General features: G+C 60.8%; 1 protein-coding gene across 1 annotated transcript; it reads right to left on the reverse strand.

The window, feature by feature from the left end:
* Nucleotides 1–9472: 9472 nt before the first annotated feature.
* INSM1 (INSM transcriptional repressor 1) lies at nucleotides 9473–11706 on the reverse strand. The gene is given in 2 exon segments (XM_072857655.1): nucleotides 9473–11652; nucleotides 11655–11706. Coding segments are annotated over 2 exon segments (1488 nt in total). The 3' UTR covers nucleotides 9473–10216.
* Between the last annotated feature and the right edge of the window lie 2172 nt (nucleotides 11707–13878).

Consider the following 13878-nt stretch of genomic DNA (forward strand, 5'->3'; position numbering starts at 1 on the left):
TCCCTGCGTGGTGTGTGCAGCGTCCGCGAGGCAGGAGGAGCCGTGGCCGGCAGGCGCTCTGCCTTCCGACCGACCGGTGACGCCGGCGGCTGCTCCCAGCCGGCTCCCGGCCACGCGCCGTCTCGGGGCGGTGGTGCCTGGGCCCAGGCAGCCGGAGCCGCGGGGCAAGATTCCAGCTGTTGCGAGTGGCACGGCTTTGTAGGTCGGGATCACGCGCAGTGGGGGCGTTTGTGTTAAAGCTGGCGTATGCGAAGCCGTAACACGCCGTCACCGGTGCAGGTCTTGCCTTCCCACGGCGCGCAGCGCGCTGGGGACCGCAGCCGCAGAAACGGCTGCTGGGTGCGTAACCAGCAACATCACTTCCAGACCCGAGCTCTGTTTGGCAAAACTTTTAAGCATTGATGCCGCACCATGACTGAAACAAAGGCACCCTACAAATTCACGCCTCCCATTCACCCGCTTGTACGCTTAACTTGGGGGCCCCAGAACCTCAGCAATGCCATTTGCAACCCCCCGGCTCCCAGCGGCCCCCGGAGGGTGGGTACCTCCACGGGCCCCGGCCCCAGCCCTTCCCGCTGCGCGGGGCCACGGGGCCAGTCTCGCTCTGGACACGCTGCCACTGACCGTGGGCTAAAAGGGAAAGAAAAAGGGAAACTGTTGGGCTGAATTCTGCCAAGCTACTACTGAAAATTGCTTTTGTATGTCTAAGGAACAGCTTCAGCGGAAAATAAGAGGATTTTAACCTCTTCTGCTAAAGAATAAAAGTTGGTTGCAGAACTGCGTTCTTACTAAAGCGACTTCAGTCACCGTTCAGAAGGGCAGGCCACCTGAAAGAAAGAGCTGCAGCAGAAGACTTTTAAGGATTGCAAGTGTTTCAGCCCACGTGTCACAGGCGTGTTCCCACAGCGAGCGGCACCCTCCGACTGAGCCGGGGCCGTTCACGCTGCCCCCGACTCGTCCTTCCTGGGAAGCTGAGCCCCGCGCACGTGCTTACAGGGGACGCCTCTGCTACGCACAGGTACTGGTGGCCAAAAAACAGCGCTCCTTTCTCGTCCCTTGGCTACGGACCCTTCTTTTTTATTTTGGGGCTTTTTTTGCGCTGTCCCCGCCACGAAGGGTCCTTTGCTACTGAACGCCGGCGGTGCTGCCGTCGGGGGGCTTCTGCAGCTCACGCTTGGGAGCCTTCGTTATAGCTCTCGGGCGGCAAGAGCCCGTATATTGCATCAGCATTTTCAAAGCACCGGCTCTTCGGCTGAGCGTGGAAGCGGCCCCTCCGGAGAGCGCTCCCGGTGCAGCACCCCCGGTGCAGCACCGCCCGCGCAGCACTGCCGGCACGCTGACCCTGCCGAGCATCCTCGGCGGCCGCCCTGGCGGGGCAGGAGCCGCAGAGCCCGCGCGACAACGGCATTAGCTGCGGCCGCCGCTGAAGGGGGCTTGCAGCAGTTTGCTAATAATAATTACAGGCCATTACAAACCCCAGAAGACATTATTTATACACTAGTCATTGCAAGAAATGCACGACGCCAAGGCTTCCCTTACCAAGCCGTGTAATGCCTCACTGCTGAGCGATTTGCATGAACGTTAAAATCAATACGTTTCTAATGGTGATTTTCTACTCTGTGGAGACATTACTTAAGAAAATGAAGGGGGCGCGCGCTCTCAGTCATAATTATGTCAGGGGTGCTTATGCATTACCATCCGCTTATGCCAGTGGGAATGCGAGGGGATTACTTGGCAGTGGGAAGAGACACTTGGAAAGGTCTGTTCCTTTGCTGAAAAGAGGCGACAAAGTTCTCGCTTAAATTGCTTTCAGGTGCTTTAGTCAGAAATGGAGAATTAACCCAAAGGGCTCCAGATAAAGCCCTGAATTTCTCCACCGGTAGGAATAACTTTACGCGCTAACTAGGCATTAGGAACCCGGCTTCCACCCGTCTTTCGTCAGGAGGCTCCCTGCCCCAGGCCAGCACTGGCCACACTCGTGCTGAGCTTCGTGAGCAGCCAGAAACCGGCCCTTTTCCCGGATGAGGGTTACCAAACTGTGGGAGATGGGGCAGCTGCAGGAACCGCCGCTCAGGAGAGCCAGAGAGGGGCTGGGCTCACGCCAGCGCCGTCCCTGCACGGAGCCATGCAGTGTCCAGCACTGATGGGGGTGAGGAACATTTCAGTAGCCCTGGGGCTGACGTGGGCACCCGGCCCCGGCCTGGCGGGCGCGGCCGCAGGCCCGGACACGGTTAGGCCTTCACCCGCACCCTAACCACCGTCTTTCCTACCGTGCAGCCCCGGCTGAAGGCCCCGCGGCCAAGGGGCGCTCAGTGCTGGAGTGCTGCAGGGCTCGGGCTGCGTCACGCTGGGGGAAGCGGGGTAATTTGCCGGGTGTTCGTTGTACCGTCCAATTTAACTGGCATCGTTAGGTGAGCTGTACAGTGCCCGCGCACCCCAGGGGGTGGGTATTTACACAAACGCGCACCCCACGCTCCCCCCGTCAGCAGGGAGGCGCAGGGCAGACGTGGTGCCCGGGGACCACGCGGTGCTCCAGCCACAGCTCCCTCGGCACGTGGCTCCCCGGACCAGCTTCCTTACGGAAGAGCCGGGCGCCGTCAGGCGGTGCCCAGCCCCACGCTGCCCTGCTCCCGCACCCCAGACGCAGGGGGGTCACGCAGGGGGTCCCCGTGCCTGAGCAGACGGGGTGGGCGTGCTAGGGCCCAACCAGCCGGGGCGGCCGCGGCCAGCGCGGCTCCCAGGCGGGCGCGGCACCCGGCCGGGGCGCAGGCAGGGCGTGGGCGTGCGGGCGGAGCCCGGCCTGGCGCGGCGTGGGGCCAGCACGCGCGTGGCCGTGGGCTTCTGGCACACCCAGCGCCATCAGCCCGAGCAGCCGCCGGCTGCAGGCAGAAAAAGGTCCACAGACAGACAGACAGACAGACGTTCAAAAGATAACGTCAAATAAAATAAAATAATATCACAAATTATGTATACAAAATAATGTATACGTATCTATAAGAATGCTTAACATTTTTATATGTATTATCTTCTTGCTATAGCTATTAATGTCATCTATTATATAATCACATAAACATTCATTACGTATATTATGTTGTTATATGTTATAGGATATCTAATTATATATCTGATATTTTCTATTATGTATATCCATATATGTATATTAGCTAGAGTATATATTATATGTATTATATAGACACGGATATAATGTGTGCATAACATTACATTATAATAAGCATAATACAAATAATCTGTGATTATCTATGTAGTATATAATGTGCTATACATTATATAATATACAGTATATTATACTGTATGCACTACATAATATATCGCATGTTATTCATATATTAATATTTGTTTAATAATATTAATATTAATTATATATTTATGAATTTTATCAAAATATGGGCTCTAGGTTATGTATAGACTAGATATTACATATACATTATATATGTATATATACATATGCACACATACATAGTATATACTTTAGATATATGCACACATTACTATATAAACTATAACAATACTATATAAACTACAATATCATATGCATGCATAGTATATATGCAGTATATTTTTATTTCAAAATTTATGTAAGAAAAATTAGTTGTATAAATCATCTCAGCAATGTATTAATAATATATAATAGATTATATAATGAATATGTAATACATGATACTATATAGTGCATAATGCATATGTAATATACATCATAGACTATTCAATGCACTATGTCCAACACAGTACATCCTACAGATTACAGAGTATGCATAACACGTATGCATAACATGTACGTTATGTATGCATACCTATGTGCACCTATACCTATAGATGCACGTATACATGTACGTACACAACAGGGCAGTATATAATGCATACTCTAGACTCCAGAATATAGTCCTACAAAGCTAATAAAAAATTCTGTAAGACAATATTCTTTCATTATCTGAATATTGATAATGTATCAGTGATCTATAATGCATACGCAATATTAGGTACTGTGTATAAGGTATTATAATATGCATTATATAATAGGCAATATATAATTTATAATATACTTATTCTATAATATTCTATACTATGATATATTGTAATATGCATTGATATAGTATGTATATATACACATTATGAAGAACACTTATACGGATAAGTGTAAGTGTATATTTGTATACTTATTTTATGTATACTTATATATTTTATACATAAGTGTACATATATATAAAATAAGTATACTATACTTTATCCTATACTTACTTTGTATACTTACTTACTTGTATATTTGTTTTATGTAGAATTATAGGTTATTACACACCATAAATTCGGTATTTCTTGTGTGTGCGTGCGTGTGTATAATTGAAATAACATTTCCAGGTCACAAACCTAAGTCCCCCCCCGTGCAGGCGTCTGGCGCTGCCCTCAGGTGTGGGGGTTTTTCTTGGAGCGGTTTTGCAATACGTTTAATTGACCTATGAAAAACCGTAAAATTGGCAAATGGAATGATGACTTGGTTCCTTATCCTGACACTTTAGAAACCCCGTGCCGCGCTGAGGCTGGACGGCGTCACCTGCCCCCGGCCGTTCCCGCAGCCAGGGCAGCCGCCCAGCCGCCCACCCAAACCCCGTCCGGACCCCGGTGCAGCACGGGCAGAGTCTTTGCTCTGCTTTAAACTCCTTTCTGTAAATCAGCTTCCCCGTCACAGGAGAAAAGGTTTAAAAACTAAGTTTGTCTAACGCTACCGTGGTCCTCAGGCCACGGTAAGGCACGCGGCACGCAGCAGACAAGGTGGGGAACCGGGTGGGCTTTATGCTCCCTCCGCTTCAAAGCTGCAAGGGGGTTTTATTATCATTTAAAAATAGTGATTCCTTTCCAAAAGTAACAGGTGATTTAACTGGAGCTGGCGGACGGCTGTTAAAAATAATGTCCGAGTTACCGTAAGGGGAGGATGTGTTCCGGAAGCGTCCCCGTGCGGGCTCCCCTCCGCCGGTGCAGGGCCGCCTCTCCCCATGCCGTGCCAGCGACGTCGACGCAGCTGTGCCAGGGCCCTGCCGCGGCCGCAGCACGTGTCTCTGCCCAGGTTCAGACTCTCCCTGCCTGCGCTGATGGCAACGGCAACATCAGAAGCTGGGCCAGAATATTACCGCGATGTTTGTGCCTTTGCTAGACGCTACGTATCTTTTCAGGCGTGGACTTAGATGAAATAAGACTTTTAAAAACTAAAGCCTGCCGGCGCCGTGCCCTGGAGCCCTGAGCTGTAGGACAGCCCTGTGAAATGAAAGGCCAGCCTGGCGCGTCCGTCTCTCCAAGTAACACACCACGTTTCCACGAGGCAGACCTTTGTTACGCGGATTGTAAACTAAATTTAACTAAAACCACTTAAAGCCGTAATGAGGCTTTTTATCTGCATGGAAGGATTTGAGGCGTTTGAATGCAACGTGCAAAACCCAGGCAGCCCCGGCACCCTGGTCCTTCACCAAGGGCAGACGCCTGGTGCCCCAGGTAACTCGCTGTACCGCACAGCTGCAGTAGCCCCGCTGGCCCAAAACACCCGCCGGGACCCAGCACCCTCGCAGGCAGGTGAGGAGGCAGGAGGCGCGTCAGCACGGCTGCCCCGCAGCTCCCTGTGGCACCCCGCATCGCCCCATGGCACCCCGCATCGCCCCACGGCACCCCGTGGCACCCCGCATCGCCCCACGGCACCCTGCATCGCCCCACGGCACCCCGCAGCACCCTGCATCACCCCATGCCCCGCTGGGGATGGACGGGCAGAAACGCCAGCAGCTCCATGAGCGGTTCTCCCCCCTGCCAGCCCATTCAAAAGCGACGCAGGCTTTAAACAGGTTTGCGTGGGGCAGAGGTCTGAAATCGAAAGCAAAAGCCCTGCTCTGACCCATTTCTGGGCTCGCCCTGGCCCCTGGGACATCTCCTCCCACCCGCCCACCCAACAAACAAGCCAGACGATGCTCAGCAAGGTGCACAGCCGCACAGCCAGCCCCCAAAACCTCTGGCTGTGCCCAGCTGTGTTTCCCAGCAAGTCCTTCAAGCGAGGCAGCCGATGGATGCACCTACTGTGTTGATGGCTGCGAGTGACCATGTTGTTGACACCAAAATTGCTAAAAAAATTACACTCGCGAAGCGGCATCGCACAGACTGTTCCTCTGCTAGTGGCGGCGCTGGCGCTGACACCACTGACAGGAAAAGCTCTTCCCAGCTTCTCGCTAGCTCCGTGCCCACGGTTCACTGATGGTGTTTGAGCTGCCTTTTTCAGGACCCTGAAGGTTCCTGTAATTAATCTCCCTGGTTCCTTTCAGTTTGCAAACAATCCGTTTCAGACCATGTGTTCAGCTCTTTGTGTGCTCAGAGAGGAGGAAGGCTCCAGCGGTTTGCAAACCGGGCAAACATCCCTGCCCACGCGCACAGGGAGTGAGCAACCTCTGTACCTGTGCGCCGACTGCCTCCAAGAATTGGAAATCGCGTCACATTTGGGGTAGGATCAGCATTTTCCGTGGTGCCCAAACCCGTTCCTGCTGGACGCATTGAGAGTCGTCAGCAAATTGATTTGTTAGCTGACAGCAGGAGGCTTTGTTTGCACAGCGCTGGCCGGCCCGCGCTGCCGGATGGCGAGAACATGGCACCGACAAGGCAACACCTGCATTCCCAGAAGCTGCTGCACGCGGCGCTGGTCGAGCTCCGGTTTCAGCTGCGCCGCTCAGCTCTTGGCGTTCCCACCGAGCTAGAAGCGGGCTAGAGGGTCTCACGGACACGGAGGAGAGCCAGGCCGAGGTCCCGCGGCGGGGGGCCCGGGCGGTGGGACAGCGCAGGGGAGGAGCAGCTCTGCGCCGGGGCAACGCGGTGAGGGGTGGGGACAGATCCCTCCCCAAAATACTGCCCACAGGAGGCTTGCCGTGAGCAGGTGGCTGGGTAACCTGCGGTGCTGGGGGGATGCCTGTCACCGCCAGAGTCTCAAGAGATGTGAAAAGTTGATGCAGATGGCTCCCCGTAAAACCCCTCCGGCAGTCGGTGCCTCACACTTACAATGACTTCCTCCCAAAGCCCTGCAGCGGTGCAGTCGATGAAAGGAGGGGTGCAGCCCGAATGGCCCAGCAACTCGCTCTGCCAAGGCTGCTGCAGCCCGGCGACGCCAAAAGCAAGTCCCCTGTTTCACAGGGCGTTTGTGAACGGAGCCCAGTTTACAAAGTACTCCAGCTTCACCTCTCCTTACTGCTCCCCGAAATACGAGCCTCCACTAACCACGCTTTCCACTGCAACGCGCGTTCCCGTCAGCAGAAGATGCAAAAGCGTGGGTGCTGACGGCTACCCGGACGGTTCCCTGCAAACCTGGGAAATTCTTCTGAGCCCAACAGATTCTATCTGACTCCTACCGGAACAGGCATGAATTACTCGACTACTGGGAAATCGATACCAACATGAAGCAGTTGTTTTGCGGCCTGTCGGTGCCACGGGCTTAGAGCAAAGACGTCAGCTGGGGCAGTGCTGTGAAGGTGTGGATGGAGCCTCTGGGCCTCTCTGACGGATGCGCTGGGCATCGGTCTGGAAGCGGTGTCTGACAGCCCGAGAGGACTGCCACATGCATTGGCAAACCCCTCGGGGAGCTCCCGCTTTGCATGAGCAGAGAGACCGGCCTGCACAGCCCACAGACGCTGGTGACACACCGGGTTGTGACAGCCCAGTATCTGGGGCTTTCCAAGCCCAGGGAAGCCGGGAAAAGCAAAATCACGCTTCTTGCCAAGCATGTTTTGCTGCCTGTGTCTCTGAGGCTGTTGAGGCCATGTTCTCTTCTTCAGTGTATCAATTTACAGCTAAAACCACAGCTTCGCCTAGACCTGAAGCCGGTCCCGATATAACAAAGCTGGTTTCCTAGGAATCAAGGCAGCGGCAGCGTACTAGCTTTGGTGCTTTTTAGCCTGACTGAACAAGAAAAAAGAAAAATCTTTCTCTACAAAAATTTTCTTTCTCTAGAAGCTTTGCTACATCAAAAAATATTCAGACGTGTCCTGGGAAGCTTCCCCGCAGGAAGCTCCAGAAGGTCGCCTGCCTTTCCCACAGCGGAGCAGCCGTGTCTCAGACAAGAGCCTTTAGGTGAGCGAACGTGGCAGGAACAGGTCGGAAACCTCTTCCAGTGAGCAAAAGCCCCAAAGGCGTTATCGTCCCTGAGACGGAGTGTGCCAAAACACCCAAGCCGAGACATCTCGGCCCTTAACACACCAGTAGGTGACAAGGTATTTGCAATTGGGGTTGCCAAGCAGATCTGCGTGCCATGAGGTTGGCTCCGTGGCTTCTCCTGCTGGCAAAGGGAGAGATGGTACTGCTCCGCTGCGACACCTGTGAGAGGGATTTCACTGGCCCGGCCTACGTCTTCCCCGCTTACACTGATACTATAACAATTTTTGCTAAAAAAATTAAGAAACTAGTTTTTGACCAAACCTATGCAATTGCCACGTACAGACACAAGCCCTGTAGCACCCCCACACATCAGGGCTGATGACCCCAAACCGCTGCTACTTGAACGGCTCCCAGGACCAGGCACGTCCTACGCAGAGCCCCGCCGCGGGCTATGGGACACAGCCCTCTCTCCCCTCGTGGGGTGAGCCGGGGCGCTTTGCACCTTCTTTTCGCCCTGCCCCAGGCACTGCCCTGTGAGTTTTTTTTCACGCAGTGGTGTCTCCCCCTGTTCCAGAGGGGAGTCCTGGCATGCCTGCTTTGCCAAAAGCCTGTCCCTATTGCAGGGGGCTGCGGAAATCCCACCACGGGGCAGAGCGGGACCAGGCAGGATCAGGCTCTAGCCTTGAAACCAGGCATGCAAAAGCTGCGCCCTCCTTGCGCCAGCCTTCATAGCAAAAGCCGGATGCAGCTTTTCTACAGAGCCCCTTAATGCCCCATCTCAGAGTGCCGAGCACAAGGGCAAGCCACCCCGGCCAAGAGCACATCCTCTAACCGGCAAGGATTTCTCTAAGTTTTCCACTTCTCCTTCAAAGGTGCTCCCCCCTCCCCACGTTTTCCCCGCGACGCTTTCAGGGGAAGGTCCCTGGAAGCTCTTCCATGGCTCTCCCCAGCAGGCCGAGCAGAGCGGAGCACGAGTCTGCGCCCGGCGACGGGCAAGGGTCAGGGCTCAGGCTCCAGCCCGCAGCCGGTGCTGGCGGCACAGAGCAGCAACGGCAGCAGCCCCAGCACAGCCCTTCGCACGGCAGGACAACCTTCCCCCAGGACCGGACGCACCTCGCCCTGCTCTTCTCCCCGCTTTAATTCCTTTTTAATTAATCTCATCAAAAGGTGCAGAGCAGGCTGGTGCCTACCAGGGCGCCCTGCCAGCTGAAGTCCAGAGCCTGGCCCCGGCCCCTCGCTCCCCCCGAGCCCCCCGGGCCAGCCCGGCAGGGAGAAGCAGGAGGCAGCAGGGGCACGCTTGAATTTGAAAATACTTTATTTGAATAGTAAATAATTATACAGTTGAAACAGTTCTATTGAAGCACTCTATAAATAGCTAACAGTTAAGAAAATAATGTGTGTAGAAAAAGAGATTGCATCTAAAAGTAAGAGCTGTCAGTTGCACAGGATAAAATGGTTAAGATCGTGTGTTATTCTAGGTATAAAAGTTAAAACCTTTTTAGCAGATCCCTTTAGAAAAAAAGATCTTCTAAAACGCACAGTGAAATGGCAGGCGGGGGAGACAAAAAAAGCGCATTAGAGTATCTGCGATCAAATAATATCGATCTTCATAATTAATATAAATAAATAACGAATAAATAACATAATTACTCAAACCAACATATACAGATAGTCAACTCATGAGCTAGCTTAGTAAGGGCGGAACGAACAAAACCAGAAAGTTGGCATGTCACAGTTAAGGCAGTTTCTACAGCATTTTCTGGAGACCATCAACAGCAGAGTCAAGGCATTTGTGGCTATACTAAAGAAACTCTCATTTCTCCTCAAGCGGTTTGATCTGTTCACATTGAGAAAAACCGAAACGAACGAACAAACGAACGAACGAAAAAGAGAGACCCCGGGAAGGTAAACGTAAAGCCAGATTCCAGCAGTTCACAAGCCGTATTAAAGCTAATCGTGTGGCGAGTCCCAAGCGCAGCCTGCGGGACGCGCTCGGCCGCGGCGGGGCGGCCCCGGCCCCGGCCCCGGCCCCGACCCCGGCCCCGGCCCCGGCGGGGGAGCGGGGCCGGGCCCCGGGAAGGCACGGGCGGCTCTAGCAGGCGGGGCGCAGCGGCACCTGGAGCAGGATGACCTGCCTGTTCTCGGAGGGGTGGCACTTGTTGATGTGCCGGGTGAGGCCGGGCGAGCTGTAGAAGGTGGCCGGGCAGTACTTGCAGGGGAAGACCTGGGCGGCGTGCAGGAGGCGGAGGTGCCGCTCCTGGCTGCTCTTGCTGGGGAAGGTCTCCCCGCAGACGGGGCAGAGGCGGCACTCGGCCGGCGGCGGCGCGGGCGGCTCCTCGGCGGCGGGCTCCGGGGCCGCGGCGGGTCCCGGGGCCGGGGCCGGGGCGGGTCCCGGGGCCGCGGCGGGTCCCGCGGCCGGGTGGCCCAGCAGGTGCTTGCGCAGGTAGGCCTGCCGGCGGAACCGCTTGGCGCAGCGGGGGCACTCGAAGAGCCCCTCCTCGGAGCCCGCCTCCGAGGCGCCGCCGGGGCTCGGCGTGTCCCGCTCGCTGCCGCTGCCGCCGCCGCCGCCCGCCTCCTTCGGCGGCTCCTCCGCCGGCGCCCTGCCCGCCTCGGGGCCGCCCTTGGCGGCGGGCGGGCGCGGCTTGTGCCAGCGGCGGTGGGAGGCGAGGTTGGCGGGGCAGGAGAAGACCTTGTCGCACTCGGGGCAGCGGTACTCCACCCGGACGATGCGGGAGCAGCGGTGCTGCGCCAGCGCGAAGGGGTCCCCGTACTCCTCCTTGCAGAGCTGGCAGATGAACTCGCCCAGCGGCCGGGCGCAGCCGCCCCGCGCCTTGGCCGGCGCCTCCACCGGGCCCTCCTTGATGCGCAGCCCCAGCACGGGCGACGTGGTCACCTCGTCCTCGAAGGTCAGCTTGCGGATCGCCTTCGCCTTCTTGCCCGACGGGGCCTTCTGCCGGCCGGGCTCCGCGGCGCCCGGCGGGCGCTTGGCGGGCGGCGGGCGGCCCGGGGCGGCCGGCGCGGCCGGGGCGGGGGCTCCGCCGGGACCGGGACCGGAACCGGGACCGGGACCGGGACCCGGACCCGTGCCGGTGCCGGCGTGGCCGGCGGGCGGCTCGGCGTGGCCGGCGGCGGCCCAGACCTTGAGCTCGGCCGGGGCGAAGAGGAGCGGGTCCATGGTGCCGGGCACGGCCGGGGCGGGGAAGGACTCAGCCGAGACGGGCGAGCCCAGGCTGAAGCCGCGCTCCAGGTACTTGTCCCTGCTGACGGGCCGCGTGGGGCTGTACAGCGCCTGCACGGCGGCATCGGGCGTCCCGAACGGCACCGGCGGCGGCGAGTCCCGCGGGGGGGGGGGGGGGGGGGGGGGGGGGGGGGGGGCGCCGCCGGCGGCGGCGGGGAGCGGCGGGCCGGCGGCCTCGCGGCAGCAGCGCGCCCGGTAGGAGACGGGGGTGGGCCGCCGGCTGCGCTTCACCAGGAAGCCCCGGGGCATCTTCGTGCCGCCTCCGCGCCGGCGGCGGCCGCGGCGCACGCTCCTCGCTCTGCCCGCGGCGCGGCCGCCGCCGCCTTTAAGCGGGCCGGGGCCATTGTTCGGGCCGGCGGCGGCGGGACGGGCCAATCAGCGGCGCCGCGGCGGGCGGCGGCGGCGGGCGGAGCGGGTGCACCTGAGCCCCCGCCCGCCCGCCCGCCCGCGCGGCCCCCGGCGGCGGCACACGCCCGGCCCCGCCTCCCGCACGCTCCGCGCCCCGCGCCGCCGCCCGGCCCGGCACGCGCGGGCCTTTGTGTGCCGCCCGCGGCGGGCGCTGCTCCCCCGCCCGCGCCGGGGCCGGACCGGCCGGCGCCGCCCGCGCCCCGCCAGCGGGAGCCGTCCCCTCCGCTGCGTGAGGGCGGGACGGGCTCGGGCTCGGCCGCGGCAGCGCTCGCTCGCCCGCCCCGGCCCCCGGCCCGCGGGCAGCGCAGGGCAGCGCGGCCGGCCGCTCTCGGCGGGCGGGCTGCCGGTGGGGGCAGGCCGGCGCCGGGGGCGCGGGGAGAGGGAAACTTGGCGCAGGAGGAGGAGGAGAAAGTCGCTGTCGTGGCGGCTGCCGGCGGACGGGAGGCTGCCCGCCGGGAGCGGCCCCGCCGTCGGGAGGCTGCCGGCGCGGCCCGTCGGCGCGGCGGCTGGGTTTTGTCCGCCGCCGGCATCAGGTGCTAACCGACGGGGCTAATCGAGCGGGGAAGAATAAAGACCGGGCCCGCCGGCCGGCCTCCCGAGCCCTGCCCCCTCGCCGTCGTGAAGGACGCGGGCCCGCGCTGTTCGGGGGCGCGGCGGCCGACCCGGGCCAGCGCGGACGCGTGCCGCGGCCGGGCAGCGCCGCAGCCCCCTCCCCGCAGCGGCGCGGGAGCGCGGCCGGGAGACCCCCGCCAGCGGCCCCGGCCCGGCGGTAACCTGTTGCGCGGTGCGCCCTCCGCCCGGGCCGCCGGCGCGGAGCCGCGCCCGCAGCACCCCCGCCCGCTCCCCCGAGCCGTCCGGCCCCGCTTGCCGCTCTCCCGCGGGTGTTGGGCCGGCGGCAGCCCCGAGCGCGGCCTGGCTGCCCGGCACAGCCGCGTGGAGGGGGACGGCGGTAGCGGAACGGCTCTCGGGTTTCCGTCTGAAACGTTACGCGTTCGGTGCAAGGCGAAGCAGCTGCCGCGCGGGGGACGCCCCCGTCCCCCGCACGCCACAATGGGGCGTAGAAGCCAACACGCGCCCGCTCCGAGCGCAGCGGGCGGGCACCGCCGCGGACCGACCCGCCGAGGACGCGCCCGGCGCCGTCCCGGGCGGCGTTTGCGGGGGCCGGGAGCGTCCGTGCCCGCTCCCGGGTGTGCGGGAGGGGCAGCGGCGCCGCGAGGGGCCGGTCCCCGGCAGCGCGGCGGGGCCGCGGCAGGTGCAGCCGCTGCGGGGCGAGCACCGGGCCGCGGCCCCGCTCGCCCTTAACCCTTTGTCTGCGGCCCCGGCCCGCGCCGCGTCCCGAGGCTGCGCGGCGGCCCACGCGGGAATTTGCGCGCGTAGCTCCGCGCTCCAGCACGCGGGGGGAGGGGGGAACATGACACGGCCGGGCCCCGCTGCTCCGCGCGTCGCAGGGGGTGGCACGGCGGGGGGGTGGTGGTGTGTGGAGCGGGGCCGCCCCCCGCTGCGAGCAGCCGGCCGGCCCCGGGGGTGCGTGCTCGCAGCGCCGGCCCCCCCGTCCCCCCCCGGGTCCCGCCCGCCTTTGTGGGGGGCGGCGGGGCACGCGGGCGGCACGCGAGCGAGCGCCGGCCCCCCCGCGGCCGCGGCCCCCCCGCACCGCCCCGCTCGCCGCCTTTGTGCGCCTCATTAGCATAAAGCTGCGCGACCCTGCCGGCGGGCGGCACAAAGGGGCGCGGAGAGCCCGGGGCGGGGGGGCAGCACCCGGCATCGGGGGCCGCCGCTCTCCCCCGCACCCCGCCAGCGGAGCGGGCCGGGCCGGGCCGGGCCGGGCCGGGCCGGGGGGGGGCGCGGGGGTAGGGCTGCCCTGCCCGCGCAGCCCCCGCCCGCCCGGTGGGACCGGCGTGCCGCGGGGCGGGGCGGCCCGCTGCGCATTAGCATACAGCTGCGGGCCCGCCGGGCACGCGCCGCCGCCCCCCCGTCGGGGCTGCACACCGAGAGCCGTGTCCCCGTCCCCATCCCCCCCGCCCCGGGGCTGCACACCGAGACCCTCCCGTCCCGTCCCCGGAGGCTGCGCACCGAGACCCCCTTTCCCCCCTCGGGGCTGCGCACCGAGA

The sequence above is a fragment of the Ciconia boyciana genome, chromosome 3 (assembly GCF_034638445.1).
Source record: "Ciconia boyciana chromosome 3, ASM3463844v1, whole genome shotgun sequence".
Taxonomy (NCBI): Eukaryota; Metazoa; Chordata; class Aves; order Ciconiiformes; family Ciconiidae; genus Ciconia; species Ciconia boyciana.